This window comes from Protopterus annectens, chromosome 8.part0, assembly GCF_019279795.1.
Source record: "Protopterus annectens isolate FY-2018-M chromosome 8.part0, PAN1.0, whole genome shotgun sequence".
NCBI classification, from domain to species: Eukaryota; Metazoa; Chordata; order Ceratodontiformes; family Protopteridae; genus Protopterus; species Protopterus annectens.
In genome coordinates this window covers 1,353,707,029-1,353,727,291 of record NC_056741.1, presented here as the reverse complement: position 1 = coordinate 1,353,727,291, position 20,263 = coordinate 1,353,707,029, and the positions used below count along the sequence as shown (strand labels likewise).

The 20,263-nt window shown below is 42.1% G+C and overlaps 1 protein-coding gene across 8 annotated transcripts in view; it reads right to left on the bottom strand.

Moving 5' to 3' along the window:
- PHLDB1 (pleckstrin homology like domain family B member 1) overlaps window positions 1-20,263 on the bottom strand; it is a 2,201,164-nt gene that overhangs the window by 227,681 nt on the left and 1,953,220 nt on the right. For all 8 annotated transcript variants that reach the window (XM_044080920.1, XM_044080921.1, XM_044080924.1 and 5 more), the window contains one exon: window positions 18,221-18,367. In XM_044080920.1, the coding sequence (XP_043936855.1) occupies window positions 18,221-18,367 (147 nt within the window). The remainder of the gene's footprint in view (window positions 1-18,220; window positions 18,368-20,263) is intronic.

Below are 20,263 nucleotides of genomic sequence, written 5' to 3'. Positions count from 1 at the left end.
TATTGTAAGTGCCAGGCATGGACCTTCGGTCCCTCTTTGTTCTGGACCTGTTACTTGCTGGGCTTGCCTGCATGCAGTATTGATTATTTCAGAACCTCCAGCTTTTCCAAGCAGAATATTTCTGCTGAGAGGTTTAGAACTTTGCTTCCCAACTTTTTATGTCTATCGCGTATGAGGTGTTACTTCTAGACTGTATAGTTTGTTTCACAAAATGTCCAGAGTTTTGTCTCTTAAATTGCGGTTTTTGGACTAATTATTGGTAAACCTTTGAGGGCTGCAGCCACCAAGAAAGAGAGGTATTGGAGTTTAAGACTTCATGCCCTTCAAAAAAAAAACTTAGTTTTTGTGAGAGGTGCCCATGCTGGATCTCCCGGATCCAAAGATCCCTGGACCTCCTTCAAATCCAAAGTTCTCCTTGGATCCGATCTAGTTTGTTGTGTTCAGGCAGTTCAGGTTATTTGAAATTTCCTTGGATCCAAGCTATTTGGATCCAGTCGGCTACAGTTCCCCCTGAAGCTATATTTAATATGGTCCCTATTGTTGGACCTTTTCTTCTTCTTCCCTTTGAATCCTAAACCTAAGATCCGACAGGTATTGTCAGGCACTTCTTAGATCTAAATTTCCTTCGGATCCCAGCTGTTGTGGAAGTACACTTTCAAAAAAAAAAGCCTTCGGATCCTGACTTCTCCTCAGTGCTGATCTCTTTAATTGATTGCCTCTTCTTTGGATCCTAAGCCTAGGATCCGACAGGCAGGAGTCGGGTACTTCTGGGATCTGAACTCCCTTTGGATCCAAGCTGTTGAGTCAGTGCAGTTTCTAGCAGGACTTAAGATCCTAAGTCAGGGAGCCGGCAGGTAAGTGTTAGAGCATTTCTCGAATCCAGTTTCCCTCTACAGATTCGAGCTGTGAAACTAGTGTGCCTTCCTTGGATCCAATGCACCCCTCCAATCTGATGCTCTTACTGCACAACAAACTAGATCGGATCCAAGGAGAACTTTGGATTTGAAGGAGGTCCAGGGATCTTTGGATCCGGGAGATCCAGCATGGGCACCTCTCACAAAAACTAAGTTTTTTTTTTTGAAGGGCATGAAGTCTTAAACTCCAATACCTCTCTTTCTTGGTGGCTGCAGCCCTCAAATGTTTACCAATAATTAGTCCAAAAACCACAATTTAAGAGACGAAACTCTGGACATTTTGTGAAACAAACTATACAGTCTAGAAGTGACACCTCATATGCGATAGACATAAAAAGTTGGGAAGCAAAGTTCTAAACCTCTCAGCAGAAATATTCTGCATGGAAAAGCTGGAGGTTATGAAATAATCAATACTGAATGCAGGCAAGCCCAGCAAGTAACAGGTCCAGAACAAAGAGGGACCGAAGGTCCATGCCTGGCACTTACAATAACTGGAAAGCCTGTTATTTTTGCTCCAAATGCAAGCTGATTTGAAGCCTACCCCAAAAAATTCCATGCAGTAACACTACTTTATGGTGAGGAATCACTCCTAAACACACACACACACACAACCAGCAACACACACCAAAAAAGAAAAGGTTAAGAGAACAGCAAAAGAAATAATCCATACCCCTCTTCAACAGATATGGTTATGTACCCAGAACAGACCAAAAAAGATGAGCCAGACATTCATAGTAGAACCAGCCACAGAAAGGCGGGAAAAATCTTCTGAGCAGTCCAGATGATAGGCAACAGGCCAGCCTGCCCAGCAGGGGCCTCCTAAGGACAAGACTCAGACAAAAACAAGGTCCACGGAGAAAGGGGAGACCAGCTACATGTAAAGCTGTACAAAAAGAAATAAAACATGCTTTTTACCCTGTGGAAACTGTAGACATAAACACCCAGCAGGAAGAAGAATAAGAGAGAGAAGACTAGACTGGAGAAAGTATTGCCAGCTGTGAATAGCCACTGAGGGAGGAAAGAAGCAACAGGAAATAACAGACCAAATAAAAATAGACAATCTTAGACTAAAATTTAAAAATAAACTTCTTGCAGCCCGAGACCCAGAATCACACATCTGACTAGGATGGCGGCAAACGAGATCTGAGGAGTTAGAGGGAGTGTGGTGCATTATGGGAAGAGGGAAGAGCTCAAGATTAGGATCTAAAGTCTGGAAGATAATGCTGAGTCAGATCAAAGCATGAAAGGTACAACATCATATTAAAGATGTTTCTTGTATAAAAAAAAAAAACTGTTTCAAAAATAGTAGAGTTACAAGACAGAGCACACAAAGAAAACCTGAGATTTTTCTGCTACCAGAAAAACTGGAGGGAACAGACTGTATAAATTTTATGAAAATACAGATAAACAAGTTGACGTATCCCACACTACAGTTTTATAATTGAGAGGGCATATTCTGCATATGCTCCAAATCTGGCCAAGAGAAAGGACCTGAAACCAGTAGTAGTAAAGAAACAATCATACCAGCAGATCAACAAAGGATGACCACGCAAAAAGAAGGGGACTGTGCTTCTCATTCTCCTGACAATAACAAAGCCCATACAGAGACTTTGTCAATGGAATCTTTTCCATTATTCCAAAGGAAAATGTTTGAGCAAAAAACAGAAGAATTAGGATCACATTGGGTTTGAAAGGAAGACTGGATTTGAAAGACGAAGAGGATCAGGAAGAAGACTGCCAACATTGTGAAATTAGTGAATAAATGTGAGACTTAAGAATCAGTACCATTACATAAAGGAATACAGACGTGAAATGTGGCTTTGCAATAAAAAAGGGAAGAAAAAGACTGGAATGTTATTGACTGTGTTAAACTGGTGGGGGAACTGTCAGCGTATACTCCATGTCATTAATGTTTAGAAGGACACTAAGAGGACTCAAGAAGCGCAAGTAAAACATTTTTTGTTCTAAATACCTGTATAAACACTTCAATTTGTAAATGTCGTGCTAAACTGTAAAGCAACTTTGTGCAGTGTGCAGCCAGTAGTATTTTAAATGTCAGTTGAGGGCTCTTAATCAGTGACGGATGTATATGTTAAAAATATTAAAGCAAAAAAATAGTTATCCATAAATTATAAGGTATGCAGGTTTTACATTTTAAAAAGCTAAGAAACTCTAAGCAGAAGCAAGTTAAAGTTAATATAATACTGTGATCTTGGGCTGATGGAGTCGAGGACATAAAAGTGTATTAATTGTATTTGAATTGTATTTACTGCTGTACCTCCCTGGACTACATGAAAAGGGACATGGAAGAGCTCTCTGATCATGTAGCCCAGGCGGGTATGACCCTGACCCTGAGTAACATCCTGCCCTCACCAAGAATGATACCTCAGTATAAAGAAAAAATTATCAATTTCAACAATTGGCTAAGCTTCTGGTGTCATTCAAAGGGGATCCAGTGTCTGTCAGCCTCGGATGACATGCTCAACAAGCCGCATTGCTTTGCAAGAGACGGCTTGCACCTGTCACCCCTTGGCTTTCAAATACTGGCCAAGGCTCTTGCTGCCCCCATAGTGCCTTTTTTTAGGCAAGGTTCAAAATTCAAACCCATCTCCATAAACAGCACAAGTAAAAAACTGAGGGTTCTGCTACTCAACGCCAGGAGTTTAAATCTCAAAATGCATGCGCTCGAAGCACTCCTAAGTATGGAGAACATCGACATCTGTGCAGTAACTGAAACCTGGTTCAAGGCTCCAGAGAGCACTCCAGCACTACTGGGCTACAACTCATGCCACACATTTCGGCCACAGAACACGGACCGAAACACAAAAGGAGGGGGTGTATCCATATTCATCAAGGATACCCACACCTCCAGGTTAGTGACGCAGCATGATACCTCTGAGATCATCCATGTGCAACTAACATCGGGCAAATCTGAAATGCAAATTGTGGCCTGCTACAGATCACCCTCCATGACCCAGGACCACCACTCCGCCTTTCTGGAGACACTGGAAAACATGAAGGTCCTACAGAACACCCTGATCTTGGGAGATTTCAATTACCCTACCATTAACTGGGAAAACTACTTGAGTACAAACTCCCAGGCTCAGCGCTTCCTGCAATTTATCAACTCAAATGCCCTGGATCAGCTGGTAAACTCCCCTACCAGAGGCCACAACATATTGGACCTGGTCATCACCAACATGGGCGACAGGTGCTCCGTACTGGAGGTCAACCAGTTACTGGTTAGATCAGACCATAAACTAATCACCCTGGATGTCCACACCCCACCACCAGCCCCAACCAAGGAAACCACAGTGAAAAACTTTTCTAAAGCAAACTTCACCTTACTTAAGGCAGAGGTGGTAAGTTTCACAGCCCCCACACTAAAGGATAACACTGCCCAAGATGCAGAATCCTTTACAATTGCACTCTATGAGCACTTACAAGGATGCATGGATCATGCCATCCCTAGCAAAACCAAGACTCTCTCCCCTAAGAGAAGGAAACCAGTCTGGTGGACCCCTGCCATAAACAGGTTATACAACAAAAGGAGGAAACTAGTTCAGAAAAAAAGCAAATCCCAAGAAAGAAAGACATCCATGATCAGTATCAGTAAGAAACTAAGATCCCTCATAAAATCATCCAAGGCTAACTTCGAAAGAAATATAGCCAAGGATTCGAAAGATAACCACAAAACCTTCTTTAGCTATGTCAAGAATCTAAGTGGCAACTCACAGATATGCTCCTGAGATAGTGCAAAATAGCAGAAAATATACTGAACCTACTGATATTGCCAACATACTGGCAGATAGATTCAGTGCAAACTTCACCTCCCTCTCACCTTCAAAAGGGCCCACAACAATACCGGAAAAGTGTAGTGTCTTGAAAATCACAAAAGCACAGGTGAAAACAGCCCTTTCAAAAGCCAGAAACACAGCATCAATGGGGCCAGATGGTGTCCCAGGCTGCGTCTTGCACGAACTACAGAACGAACTAACCCCCCACCTAAACACGCTGTTCAACCTCAGCCTCTCCACAGGCTACATGCTCATAGAATGGCGCACAGCAATGGTTATTCCACTCCACAAAGGAGGAGCCACAACTGACCCTGGTAACTATCGTCCCATAAGCCTGACTAGCCTGGTCTGCAAGGCTATGGAGCGCATCATCATGGAACTCATTAACAAAGACATTGGGAACCTCCAAACACTTGACTCGACCCAGTTCGGCTTTAAGGGCAGATCATGCCTACTAAACCTGGTTGACTTCTTCGAGACAGTTACCAAGGCCATAGACGAGGGAAAGGTGGTTCACACAGCCTACCTTGATCTCGCCAAGGCGTTCAACACCATTCCTCACTCAGGTATTATAGAAAAACTCACCAGCCTGAACATAAACCCCTATGTCACAAGATGGGTTGCCAACTGGCTTACAGACAGAATTAACATGGTAAGAATAGCAGGCTCCAGGTCTGACTCTAAAGCAGTCACAAGTGGTGTCCCGCAAGGCTAAGTTCTGGGACCCCTACTGTTCGGCATATATTTCTCAGAAGTACAGGCAAACACAGGAAGACTATGGCTAACCAAGTTCGCCGATGACTGCAAACTGGGAGCCATAACTGACTCTCCGGCTGACACAGACATCCTCCAAAAAGGCCTTACTGAGACAGACACCTGGTGTCAAAGTCATGGCCTCAAGCTAAATGCCAAAAAATGCATAGTCATCTCGTTTGGGAAAAACAAAACACCTATGAATTACCACATAGGCAGGAGCCCCTTAATACAGAAGAGGTAATAAGAGATCTGGGGACCCAGGTAGATAGTAATCTCTCCTTTGACAATCATATTGCCAAAGTAGTTAGGAAATCCTTCTATGTGGCCCATCTAATTACTAAGGGGTTCGCATCTAGAAATAAAGAGGTTATAGTGCCCCTCTACTCGTCACTCATCAGACCCATCATAGAGTACAATGCCCCATTTGGGATGTACCTCACAAGACACTTCCAACAGCTTGAAAGACCACAAAAGCACCTCACCAAGAGGATTACTGGCCTCAAACATATGTCCTATGCAGCCTGACTGAAAAAACTCCGGCTGTACTCAGTGGAATATCGCTTACACAGAGGTGATCTCTGCCTGACTTACAAAGCCATGTGCAACTCAGAATTGATGGACATGCTCCACCTAAAGAAATCCAAGTCACTGTGAGCCACGCGCTCTCATGAGCTAAACCTCGCCACAACATTAAATAGAACATGCTGGAGGGATAGATTCCTGTCACAGAGACTCCCCATGCTTTGAAACAAAATTCCTAACTACATTAGGCAGAGCCCCTCACTAACACTCTTCAAGAGAAGCCTTGACGAGTGGATGGGTAACAGAAAGTACACCCCTGGGATCACTTCATTGGCTCTGCTTGACAGAGGCTCAGTTAATTAATCAATGGGGCGACAAAAGCCGACACACACTGGCTAGGCTTATAAATGCCTTTGGGCAGATAGTCTAGTATCTACCTATGAACCTATAATCACATTATATGTAGAATTAAGATAACTATTTCCCCTGCTTTTATAGAAGTGGATATCTTGGGTGGGGGATGTAAGAGTATATTCATCACATGATATCTAGAATAATATTTTTTACTGTTTTTAGAGACATGGTTATCTAGATTAATGCTCTTGGTTTTGGCTATAGACAAGTTTTTAAGCAAACAGGGTTGAAAAATAAGGCAAAATGATGAAAAGTATGGAAAATGGTAGTTCTTTTTTTGTTTTTGCAAAGTCATTAGGTCTTTTTTTTCCATTAATGAAGGCTTTCACTGGGAGACAATAAGCTTACAATAACAACAACAACAATAATAATAATAATAATAATAATAATAATAATAATAGGGGACCAGAAGGCTCATATTAGGGCAGACAGAACAGGATATGATGACTGCCTGGACCCACATGGGTAGGGAAGAGAAGTAAAGGGGCTCGATCTAGCAAATGGTTTGATAGTGGCCAACATACTGTTAAGTAAGAGAGGACAGTCACAAGGTGATATGCAATAATGGTCTACATGCAGCTCTTACTGATAAACTCTGTGACAGCCACCTTACTAGATGTCATGCAAATAACGCACAGCCACACTTTAAGGAATGCTTAGCCATCTCAGAGATTGAGGGTGCACAATTCCAACATATCTTCATGAAGGCTGTTATCTTGGATCTCCTCTGCCTGTATCATGTGTAATGCTTCAGTTAATCCAGGATAGTCTCCTGGCATTTAATCATGTGAACCTTGCAGTTCAGGGCTTTCATAGCTAGGGTAGCTGGGGTGTAGGTCTTCTACCCAAATATGTGACAGCCAGCTCTCTTTACCCTTTAAAAGAGGGTTCCTGTAAATACAGCCCTGAGACATCTTGGAATATGAAGACACCACTTCTAGATATGCTACAGGATTCCTATACAGGCACTTGTGGGTTTCAAGTACTCTGTAGAAGCATTCAGGTTTACGAAGCCAGTAGGCTGGGAATCAGGCTGAAGGGATGTGTAACAAACCACATCATCCAAGATCATATGCACCAGAGGAATAGCAAAAGATCAAGGTCCTGGCAGCCAAAAAACTGTCTAAATCTTTTCTTGGACTGAGAATACTCCTTAGACTCCCAGTTGAAGGGCTTCTTCATCCTGTGAAGTGTCCCCAAAGGAAAGATCCTTAGGTGGTGAAGCTGAGGCAAGTGTGTCTTCAGACTAAGGTAGTAAAAGAGCCAGTATGGAGCTGGTGAACCAAGGCTAACTACTACTCTTCTGACTCTGAAGAATCGGATACCCATGCCGCTAAGGCTGAGGAAACTGACAACTACCCATTTCAGCTTTGGTGGTATTGACATATGCTGTGGGGTGACACTGGAATGAGAAGCCACATGATACAGGCAGGTGGTCAAAACCCGTATCCAATCCTCAATCACCTGTCTGTGGACAAAAATGCAGGGAGTTGCCATCTTCCACCACAATAACCAAGATTCTGGAGTCAGAAGCTGGCTTCAGACCAAACTGATGCCTGAGGAATCAAAGCTTGAGCAGAGATCAGAGATAAAGGCATACCAACTTTCCAAGAGGTTGTGCTACAGGTCTCCATAACAGCAGAAGTCATCAGAAGGGGCTGTAAAACTGCCTCACCTCCTTTGATGATGTCAAGACTGGGAGAGCTATCAGATACGAAAAATGTGCTGTTGGGTTCCTTGACACCTCCTTCCTCTTTTTTGTGAACTCAGAAAAGGGATTGGAGGATGCCACAGACACCAAGGCCATGAGCAGAACTTCTTTTCTAAATACCTTTCAAGGTACTCATCCCTACACGTTATGGTGTATACATTGGAAAAATGTGCACTGAAGACAGTTGTGCTCACTGCATTCCAGAACCAGACAAAAAAGACAGAGTGGAAGTCCCTAAGAAGAATCTGCATCCTATACTGTAAAAGGTTATTAACTTTTTCTGACAGCAAGAGAAATTTACAATGTATACAGCTAGTAGAATAAAACATTCCCCAACGGAGTACTTCTCTGATCACTCTGTCTTCAAGCAGACCTGATGTACTGAAACAAACAGCAAGAAAGAACTGAAGATGGTGCTAGTTACTGACTCTTTCGACAAGTGACATCCTGACACTGGAAAAGGAAGGTGTCTGCTGGGTCATGAAGGAAGGTGGGATTTCTGGCATCTGGGCCAGTCTCAAGGAACTGCAAGGCAGGAAATCCCAAGAGACATTACTGTAGCAGTGAGCTATGAATAGGATCTGTCCACCACTCCAGGGTTCAGCAATAAGGACACCAGAAGACTGAGGAATGTGTAGTAGCTCTGCGGCCACTGACATCTCACAGTCTCCTGCAACACCTACACCCTTAGGTTTACAAATGACACTTTGAAAAATCACTGGTGGCCATCAAGCCCAGAAGCCACAGCAGCATCTGTGTTTGAACCTTCCTCTCTTTCCTAACAAAAGCTGCCAAAATTATGACTTCCTGAGCCTTCTCTATAGTCAGACAGAAAAATAAACACTACAAAGTGTCCAGCTCATACAATGAAAGCCTTAGAGATAGGATAAGACAAAACATCTCCCTGTTTATGGTCAACTCCATGGACTGCAGCCATGGGATCTATCAATCAAGAGACACTACCAAGAAGCCCTTCAGTGGGGCTACAAGGAGTTAGTTGTCCACAAATGGATAAACAAACAGATCACTGTCATGCAAGGTGTAATTTACTTGGGCCAACACCTCAACAAACTTTCTGGATTTAGACTAAATTCCAAACAGTAGCAGTTCTTGCAAAAGCCATGCCCACTCACAGCAGATTAAAAGAACCTCCTGGAATATCCCAGCCACAGAAGTCATCCATTATATCCAGTGACATGGAAGTGTACTGTGCCATCAGAGGCATGACACAATACAGTCATAATCTACAAACTGATACGTTCCAGATGTGCTGGTTGAAGTTACTGGAGTTCTGGATGGGACAAAATACATACATTCCCTCCATAGTTTTAGAGTATTCAAACGCCTGGTCTCATTTCAAAGAGGGGACAGCTTCTACAACCCCATTAAGGAGTACAAGTCCAGGCTTGTCCTAACAGATATATGGAGACGGCTTTGTCTCTCAACAAAGTCCTTTCTGGAAAACCTAACAGCTCTAAGCTGTGGCTAACCATGACTGCATCCAGAGGCCACTGATCTTCTGTGATGGTAATGTCCCACTGCCATGGCAGCTTACAGAATAAAGTCAAGACTGTGAGTACTAGACTAGCAGAGTTGTGCAATATGGCTGGCACCAAGGGTGCAAAACCTTATGACTCTTAACTGCTTTTCTTAGTCCAAGAAAAGTTTTTATTTAATATTCTGAGCTCAGTTGGACATAGAAGTAGAGTTGTGGAGGACTAAAGGGAGTTCAGAAATGTCTTAAGACAGTGGAAGAGGATCTGCTACATCTTTAGACATCTCCCATCAGGTCTTGAAAAAGAAGACTAAATAAGCCTCACCCCTGAAATGGGGCATCAAGGATAAACACGTAAAACAGTTGAAGGCAAAGAAGCAGACTCTGTCCTCTACCATGCCCAAGGCTTTAGACCCCTTATCTGGCAGCACGTGCATCTTGAGGTTTAGACTTCTGGCATTGAGTAGCATTACCTTTAGTTTTTTTATCCTTGGGTTGTCTATGGAGGTGGGATTGTCCTTTGAGCCTTGCCTAAAAAAGGCACTATGTGGGTGGCAAGAGCCTTGGCCAGTATACGAAAGCCGAAGGGTAACAGGTGCAAGCTATCCCTAGTGAAGCAACGTGGCTTGTCGAGCATGTCATCCCAGGCTGACAGACACTGGATCCCCTTTGAATGACACCAATACTTTAGCCAATTGTTGAAACTGATCATTTTGTCTTTATAATGTGGCATCATTCTTGGTGAGGGCAAGATGCTACTCAAGGTCAGGGTCATACCAGCCTGGGCTACATGGTCAGAGAGCTCCTCTATGTCTCTTTTCATGTAGTCCTGGGAGGTACGTCTCAGGTCATTCACACCAGCATGGACAATGACGGAGTCATACTTGTACTTGCTTTGGAGTGACCTGAGTGCTTGCGTTATGTGGCGGATCCTAGCACCTGACAGGCAGCTTACAGTGACCTTCTCCTTTTTCAGTCTGGTGAGCGGGACGTCAGTGTATCGGACAACAGAGTCCCCTATAACAAGTGTATTTGGTGTGTTGTTTGGCCTTAAGGGCTGCAACTGTTAGGCACACTCATTTTGTGAGATATGTGATTCGTGGGTATTGTTGAGGGGTGGCTGTTGCTTGGAGATCTGCTTAGGAGGTCTTTGCTGTTTAGGCAGATTTTTATTTAGAGCCTCCGAGTATGTTTTTGTGTGTTTATGTGTTGGGTATGCAGATGCAATAGGTCTGTGTGAGACTGGATTTGTGGTGTGGGTGGTTACCTTTTCCTCCTGACCGACTGTGCCAGTCTTGGGTTGGCTCTGCCTCCAGTTTGGCTGTGTAACTGCATCTCTCACATGTATTAGAGTTTGTTGGAAGGAGGAGAGGGTTGTCTGTGTACATAAGGCAATTGTAACATTGCCTCAAAATTCCCAGATTCACAAGCTGGACTGGAGAGTAACCTTGAAACTGACCCTTGGACATACCAGATTAGCATAGGGAACTGTTTTTTTACTGATCAGATTAGGGAAGGGAACTGATTTTTCACTTGATCAGGAAGGACCAACCGGGAGTCTAATACTTATGAGAAGTCAAGGACGGTGTAGTGCTTTAGTTAGTTAGTGTTTCCTTATAAGAGCTGAGCAAGTGCAGGGCTTTAGAAAGAGAACAGAGTGATTACTTTGAGAGTTTGAACAGTTCTAAGGGAAAAAGTGATGACCAGACTTTGTGGAGCCTGGAATAGTTTAAACCTGTTTAGGCGACGCTGCTCAGTGCGCAAAACCATGCAAAAAGAGAGTTGTAGGGTTTTAAGAGAGAGAGAGCAAGGAGTTTAGAATTGACCCAAAATGGCCAATAAAACTACAGCTTCTAGGTAGTAACCACTCCTCCAGGGACAGGCAGGCCGTTCAGTGTTAACCACTCCCACTGGTGAACACAGAGACTTCCCTTTAGCCCAAGCAAGCACTGGCCCTCTAGAAACTTCCAAACAGTTCAGAACAGCAAATCTGTAACTGAACTTTCTTAACTTTCAGAAAGTGGGAAAAAGCAAGATTTTTTTTTTTCTTTTTGTTGTAGTTTAAAGGTAGCAGAGATACACAAGCAGCAAAATAATCACAACAGTGCAATAAATGACCCCACACTTGAGTGCTAGGCCAAAATCAGGTAAAATGCAGTTTTTAGAGAAAAAAACAATTTTAAATTAAGTGCAACACAGGAAATGCAGTAAACAAGCTCTCGTGAGCTAAACCTCACCACAACATTAAATAGAACATGCTGGAGGGATAGATTCCTGTCACAGAGACTCCCCATGCTTTGGAACAAAATTCCTAACTACATTAGGCAGAGCCCCTCACTAACAATCTTCAAGAGAAGCCTTGATGAGTGGATGGGTAACAGAAAGTACACCCCTGGGATCACTTCGTTGGCTCTGCTTGACAGAGGCTCAGTTAATTAATCAATGGGACGGCGAAACCCGACACACTCTGGCTAGGCTTATAAATGCCCTCGGGCAGATAGTCTAGTATCTACCTATGAACCTATGAACCTATAATCACATTATATGCAGAATTAAGATAACTATTTCCCCTGCTTTTATAGAAGTGGATATCTTGGGTGGGGGATGTAAGAGTATATTCATCACATGATATCTAGAATAATATTTTTTACTGTTTTTAGAGACATGGTTATCTAGATTAATGCTCTTGGTTTTGGCTATAGACAAGTTTTTAAGCAAACAGGGTTGAAAAATAAGGCAAAATGATGAAAAGTATGGAAAATGGTAGTTCTTTTTTTGTTTTTGCAAAGTCATTAGGTCTTTTTTTTCCATTAATGAAGGCTTTCACTGGGAGACAATAATCCTACAATAACAACAACAATAATAATAATAATAATATTAATAATAGGGGACCAGAAGGCTCATATTAGGGCAGACAGAACAGGATATGATGACTGCCTGGACCCACATGGGTAGGGAAGAGAAGTAAAGGAGCTCGATCTGGCAAATGGTTTGATAGTGGCCAACATACTGTTAAGTAACAGAGGACAGTCACAAGGTGATATGCAATAATGGTCTACATGCAACTCTTACTGATAAACTCTGTAACAGCCACCTTACTAGATGTCATGCACATAACACACAGCCACACTTTAAGGAATGCTTAGCCATCTCAGAGATTGAGGGTGCACAATTCCAACATATCTTCATGAAGGCTGTTATCTTGGATCTCCTCTGCCTGTATCATGTGTAATGCTTCAGTTAATCCAGGATAGTCTCCTGGCATTTAATCATGTGAACCTTGCAGTTCAGGGCTTTCATAGCTAGGGTAGCTGGGGTGTAGGTCTTCTACCCAAATATGTGACAGACCGGCTCTCTTTACCCTTTAAAAGAGGGTTCCTGTAAATACAGCCCTGAGACATCTTGGAATATGAAGACACAGCCTCTAGATATGCTACAGGATTCCTATACAAGCACTTGTGGGTTTCAAGTACTCTGTAGAAGCATTCAGATTTACAAAGCCAGTAGGCTGGGAATCAGGCTGAAGGGATGTGTAAAATACCACATCATCCAAGATTGTATGCACCAGAGGAATAGCAAAAGATCATGGTCCTGGCAGCCAAAAAACTGTCTAAATCTTTTCTTGGACTGAGAATACTTCTTAGTCTCCCAGTTGAAGGGCTTCTTCATCCTGTGAAGTGTCCCCAAAGGAAAGATCCTTAGGTGGTGAAGCTGAGGCAAGTGTGTCTTCAGACTAAGGTAGTAAAAGAGCCAGTATGGAGCTGGTGAACCAAGGCTAACTACTACTCTTCTGACTCTGAAGAATCGGATAACCATGCCGCTGAGGCTGAGGAAACTGACAACTACCCATTTCAGCTTTGGTGGTATTGACATATGCTGTGGGGTGACATTGGAATAAGAAGCCACATGATACAGGCATGTGGTTAAAACCCGTATCCAATCCTCAATCACCTCTCTGTGGACAAAAATGCAGGGAGTTGCCATCTTCCACCACGATAACCAAGATTCTGGAGTCAGAAGCTGGCTTCAGACCAAACTGATGCCTGAGGAATCAAAGCTTGAGCAGAGATCAGAGATGAAGGCATACCAACTTTCCAAAAGGTTGTGCTACAGGTCTCCATAACAGCAGAAGTCATCAGAAGGGGCTGTAAAACTGCCTCACTTCCTTTGATGATGTCAAGACTGGGAGAGCTATCAGACACAAAAAATGTGCTGCTGGGTTCCTTGACACCTCCTTCCTCTTTTTTGTGAACTCAGAAAAGGGATTGGAGGATGCCACAGACACCAAGGCCATGAGCAGAACTTCTTTTCTAAATACCTTTCAAGGTACTCATCCCTATACGTTATGGTGTATACATTGGAAAAATGTGCACTGAAGAATGTTGTGTGGAAGTCCCTAAGAGGAATCTGCATCCTACACTGCAAAAGATTATTAACTTTTTCTGACAGCAAGAGAAATTTACAATGTATACAGCTAGTAGAATAAAACATTCCCCAACGGAGTACTTATCTGATCACTCTGTCTTCAAGCAGACCTGATGTACTGAAACAAACAGCAAGAAAGAACTGAAGATGGTGCTAGTTACTGACTCTTTCGACAAGTGACATCCTGACACTGGAAAAGGAGGGTGTCTGCTGGGCCATGAGGGAAGGTGGGATTTCTGGCATCTGGGCCAGTCTCAAGGAACTGCAAGGCAGGAAATCCCAAGAGACATTACTGTAGCAGTGAGCTATGAATAGGATCTGTCCACCACTCCAGGGTTCAGCAATAAGGACATCAGAAGACTGAGGAATGTGTAGTAGCTCTGCGGCCACTGACATCTCACAGTCTCCTGCAACACCTACACCCTCAGGTTTACAAATGACACTTTGAAAAATCACTGGTGGCCATCAAGCCCAGAAGCCATAGCAGCATCTGTGTTTGAACCTTCCTCTCTTTCCTAACAAAAGCTGCCAAAATCATGACTTCTTGAGCCTTCTCTATAGTCAGACAGAAAAATAAACACTACAAAGTGTCCAGCTCATACAATGAAAGCCTTAGAGATAGGATAAGACAAAATATCTCCCTGTTTATGGTCAACTCCATGGACTGCAGCCATGGGATCTATCAATCAAGAGACACTACCACGAAGCCCTTCAGTGGGGCTACAAGGAGTTAGTTGTCCACAAATGGATAAACAAACAGATCACTGTCATGCAAGGTGTAATTTACTTGGGCCAACACCTCAACAAACTTTCTGGATTTAGACTAAATTCCAAACAGTAGCAGTTCTTGCAAAAGCCATGCCCACTCACAGCAGATTAAAAGAACCTCCTGGAATATCCCAGCCACAGAAGTCATCCATTATATCCAGTGACATGGAAGTGTACTGTGCCATCAGAGGCATGACACAATACAGTCATAATCTACAAACTGATATGTTCCAGATGTGCTGGTTGAAGTTACTGGAGTTCTGGATGGGACAAAATACATACAATCCCTCCATAGTTTTAGAGTATTCGAACGCCTGGTCTCATTTCAAAGAGGGGACAGCTTCTACAACCCCATTAAGGAGTACAAGTCCAGGCTTGTCCTAACAGCTATATGGAGATGGCTTTGTCTCTCAACAAAGTCCTTTCTGGAAAACCTAACAGCTCTAAGCTGTGGCTAACCATGACTGCATCCAGAGGCCACTGATCTTCTGTGATGGTAATGTCCCACTGCCATGGCAGATTACAGAATAAAGTCAAGGCTGCGAGTACTAGACTAGCAGAGTTGTGCAATATGGCTGGCACCAAGGGTGCAAAACCTTATGACTCTTAACTGCTTTTCTTAGTCCAAGAAACGTTTTTATTTAATATTCTGAGAACAGTTGGACATAGAAGTAGAGTTGTGGAGGACTAAAGGGAGTTCAGAAATGTCTTAAGACAGTGGAAGATGATCTGCTACATCTTTAGACATCTCCCATCAGGTCTTGAAAAGGAAGACTAAATAAGCCTCACCCCTGAAAGGGGGCATCAAGGATAAACACGTAAAACAGTTGAAGGCAAAGAAGCAGACTCTGTCCTCTACCATGCCCAAGGCTTTAGACCCCTTATCTGGCAGCAGCATTGTAAAATACTGGGCACTGCACTGGACTGGAATGAGGAGTTCATGCAGGAGTCACCCCAAAGATATCTGGTCAGGCTTTAGATCGACTAAGACAGGGACCTAAAGACAGAATCTTCTTTTCTGGATGCTGAAGAAGCAAAATGTATGTGCTTCTAGGCTGCACATATGGTACATTTCTAAAGACTTGGAAGCAATAAGGACCATAACAAAAAACTTAAATAAGGACCATAACAAAAAAACTTAACCACTGTTATAAAAAGTGTAAAGCAGAGCCGAGAACGTTAAAAAAACACACACTTTATTAATGCATTCAAAAGAAACACCACATTTTCGTCGCACATCATGACTTCATTAGATATTCTATCCATCCATATTAGCTCCTTAAATACCTATATTAATTACACATGACTATTTAATTAAACAAGTTGACTGAAAAAGCCCTTGGAAAACAACCTTACATAAAAGAGAAAATTAAATATGGGACTGACAAAGATGGGTACAAATGTATATAAGTTGATTCAAGAGTTTATTCAATATTGTTCTTTTTTCATATTTTAATATTTGAAATTGAGTATATTTAGTGGGTGATTTTATACTTTGGTGCATTTTTACTAGCATTTCAATAATTTTTTTAACAAACTCTATTTTTATAGGGGGCCACACGATGGCAGTATTGTATTATATCAAGCATAAGGGAAACTGTACACATTTACATGTATATGTACATGTATGAATTTATAGACTGTTGTTTTTACATACATTTATTTTTAATATTTTTTTACTAGACAATGAGTTTTAATGGTTTAATGGTATTTCACTTGTTTTACAATGGTTAGGATATTTTTTAGAGAACAGAACTATGGATGAAATATAAGGATGTTTCCCAAGGGCTTTTTCATTCAATCAACTTGGTTAATTGAATAATCATGTATAATTAATATAGGTATTTAAGAAGCTAAGATGGATGGGTAAGATATCTGATGAAGTTGTGTTGTATGACGAAAACGGGATGTTTCTTTTGAATGAGTTAATAAAGTGTGTGATTTTAACGTTCTCGGCTCTCCTTTACACTCTTTAGAAAAATGGTTACGTTTTTTGTTTTGGTCCTTATTGCTTCCAAGTGCTGATCGTGATTTTTTAGTAGTACCTGTTCCTGGGCACTTTACTCTTCCTTGTGGTTTGGTTCTTAAAGACTTGCTTTACAAAGACAACAACTCATGTTCCTCTTCCTTCATCCCCTGACACTCATTCAGACATTTCTGGAGGAAAGAAACTAGGACCATAGGCTTTGCCAGCCTTAAGGAGGAATTACTTGAGGTTAGTTGATGAGGAAGGAGAGCTGTAACACTGTGGGGGGGTCATTACCCATGCATGTCTCACAGATGAGGTCTTCTGACTACTCATAGTATTCTGAAGAGGAGGCTAAAGTGTGTGGCAGGCAAGTCCTGTAAGTTGAGCATCAGAGACATTGCATTTGGGGGTTATCCTGCCACGGGTGGAGCAGGGACACAAAACACCTCCACAGGAATTCATACCGGCAAGACGGCATTTCCCCTAAGGGCACAACTCTTCATGTGTGTGAAAAGGTCTGACCAGACTTCATACATCTGCATGGAGTCAAAGACAAACCACAGGACCTGGCATTAGAATAGCTTGTGGGCCTTAATGTTCCTGGGTCTCTGGAACCTGCTAGGCCCAGGGAAGACCAAATAAGTAGTAGTCTTGGATCAGTGTATTAATGATTTACAGCCAGGTGACTACTGTGGCTGTGCAATGGGATAAGGCTGGTTCCGAGTCGACTGTCTAGATCAGGATACATCATCACCTCTCCAGGCATCTCACCATCTGCCAAAGCAGACGACTGGTGGTACCTCACTAGTCGAGGATAAGGCTCCCACAAGTAAGGACTAGAAGGCCATTTTAGAATGGCTTTAGCTCTAAGAATGCTTGACTGAATTCTACTCTCCATTTCTCAGGCCTTCCGATGGTGCTACGTCAGGGATCTGCTTATGTTGGTCCCTAGTGCCAGTCTCTGAGTGAGGACATTTTTAACAACTAACATGCTTCTTGGAGCTAAGGTAGGCCAGAAATCTCTTCTTTGGATGTCTGCTTGTGGCCGCGTGGAACTGCTGACACTTATGGTAATACTTTGTGACATGCTCATCTCTTAGGCAGTACAGGCAATGACTAAGGTCATGACTAATCTGTCAAAAGGACATTTGAGAAAAGTATTTTTAGGCAATTAACAAGGAAGCATTTCAACGTAGAGAGGACTGAAATCTGAATTCAGTAAGGGATAAGAGCAGGCAGGCTATGGGTATAGGTACACTCCCCTAATATTGAAATCAAAATATTAACTATGACATGTACACCTGTAGTTCATGATAGCAGCTAAACATGAAATTAAGGAAATGTATGATCACTGTATTTAGCAGCATGAATCAAATAACATTTCTAAAAAATTTGTTCATAGAAATATAACTCTAGACACTTCTGCAGAGAATGTTGTAATCAGCATACCTGTGAGAACTGTTTCTCCCTCATTCTGACCTCTTTCTCTATGAGCTGCTGCCGGTGAAAAGTTTCATCCTGTAGTCGCCTCTCTAGATCCTCCCTTCGTCTTCTCTCTTCTTCAAGGGCATGCCTACGGTCTTCTATCTCCCGCTCCTAAGGTGAATAAATCATATAATTAGCACAGATATTTACAACTTGCAATTAGGAATTTTAGAACAGTATAGTACCATCTAGGCCACTTTAGTTTTCAATATCACATAAATATAATGCAGCATTTTTAATTAGGTAAAAGCAAAAGATGAATCACTACAGTTGATTACAAATCCCTAAAGATTCATGGAATCATAAAAAACTGATGGCTGCAAATCATCTCTCTGAATCATCTTGATCCACCCACCCCTTCCCTTCAAATATCTCCCACTCAACCAACCACCACCATTCCCCAGCTACATATCCTGGATCCATGTACTCATACCACTCCATCTTGAAACACCAACCAGCTACAGTACTGGACTTATGCCAGAATCTTGAGACACAAAGAAACGAAACAGCAAATGGGGAAGCAGGAAGGCTTAAGAACCAATGAGCCCATTGTCAAGAACACTGAAAGAAGTCCGTATGCTGCTTTATAAAGCTAACAAGTAATAATCATCTGCAAAACCTTCATGACAACAAGTATAACCAGTGAATAATATTTTAATTAAAAAGCATGTTTCCAGTGACTTAAGTTCACTATTGTAATTGATAAAAGTGGCCTTACTTTGTTCTTAACTTCACATGACTACTACTCAGCAGCTGTTTGATAAGCAACCTATTGCTTATGTAAGAAGTTTACAAATCTTGAAAGGAAAAAAATAATAGTAATATGACATTTCCAGGGGGAACCCCATAATCCCATGCTGAACAGGACAAAGTACAGCCCTGGGAAAACAGAAATACTACAATTTCCAGCAAAACCAAGTAGTTGTCACCCTTCAAGGGTGCGCAACCTTGGAATTTAGAATAAAAGTTGAGGTATGGACATACAACCTCCCATATGGAAGGGTAAGGTGAGTTTGTTTCCTGCAAAGAACAAGTGTATACATCACTGTGCTTAAATTTTCAACCATCCTATTCATCTGCAGAATTTATTTTACAAGTTAGTGTACTGTTTGTGCATGTTAAGATTTCATATTTCTAATTGTACACTTTTCCCAATTTCAGGTGCATATTTTTAAGATTTGCTGTGCCTATTTCTTAAATTATGGGAACATGCCACAACCCCCCATCTCCACACACACACACACCACTTCAGCATACTACAAATGGCGTCTATATCATAACATCGGCAGCTTAGGTTGTCGAATTCTAAAACATCGACACCAAAACATTGAAAGCTAACAATACCGAACGGCCACATCATTTAATTCTTTCCTTAGGAAAGAATTTGGGTGGCAGTCCGTAAGCAAAATAAACAAACACACCCAAACATAGTGGGGGGCTTCAGCCCCCCCAACTAAATATACCAACTCCGAGATCACTCTACATTGGGGAAAGGGCAAATCCCCAATAACAGCCACGTGAATACTTTCCCAAGGAAAGAATTCGATGATGTGGCCGTTCGCTACTGTAAGTGTTCGATGCTTAGGTGTCAATGATTAAGCATTCGACAACCTAAGCTGTCGACAATTCAATAGGAACCCTCAAATGCAATACAGAACTGGAAAATAAATGGGAAATGTCAGCTGTTAGCAGGTCAGATAGACACTTGAGTTGGGTCAACAGATGTACCCCTAACTTGACTGATGCCATGCTTGTAATTCTGAGAATCTCCAAACACTATGCTATAACCACTTTCTACATTTGCTTTGAATGTCCTTTATACCCATCTCTGATGCATCATGTCACTAAGGCAACAGAAAAATCTCACTCCTGAAGATTCTATAAGATTCCCAAATTTACAAATGAAACTTGTTTCAGGATGAAGGAACAGGATATTCTGTAAAGTATAGTCTACGTTCTTCATTTTCTCATGGATCCAATTTCCTATCAGATACTTATCAACTGCAT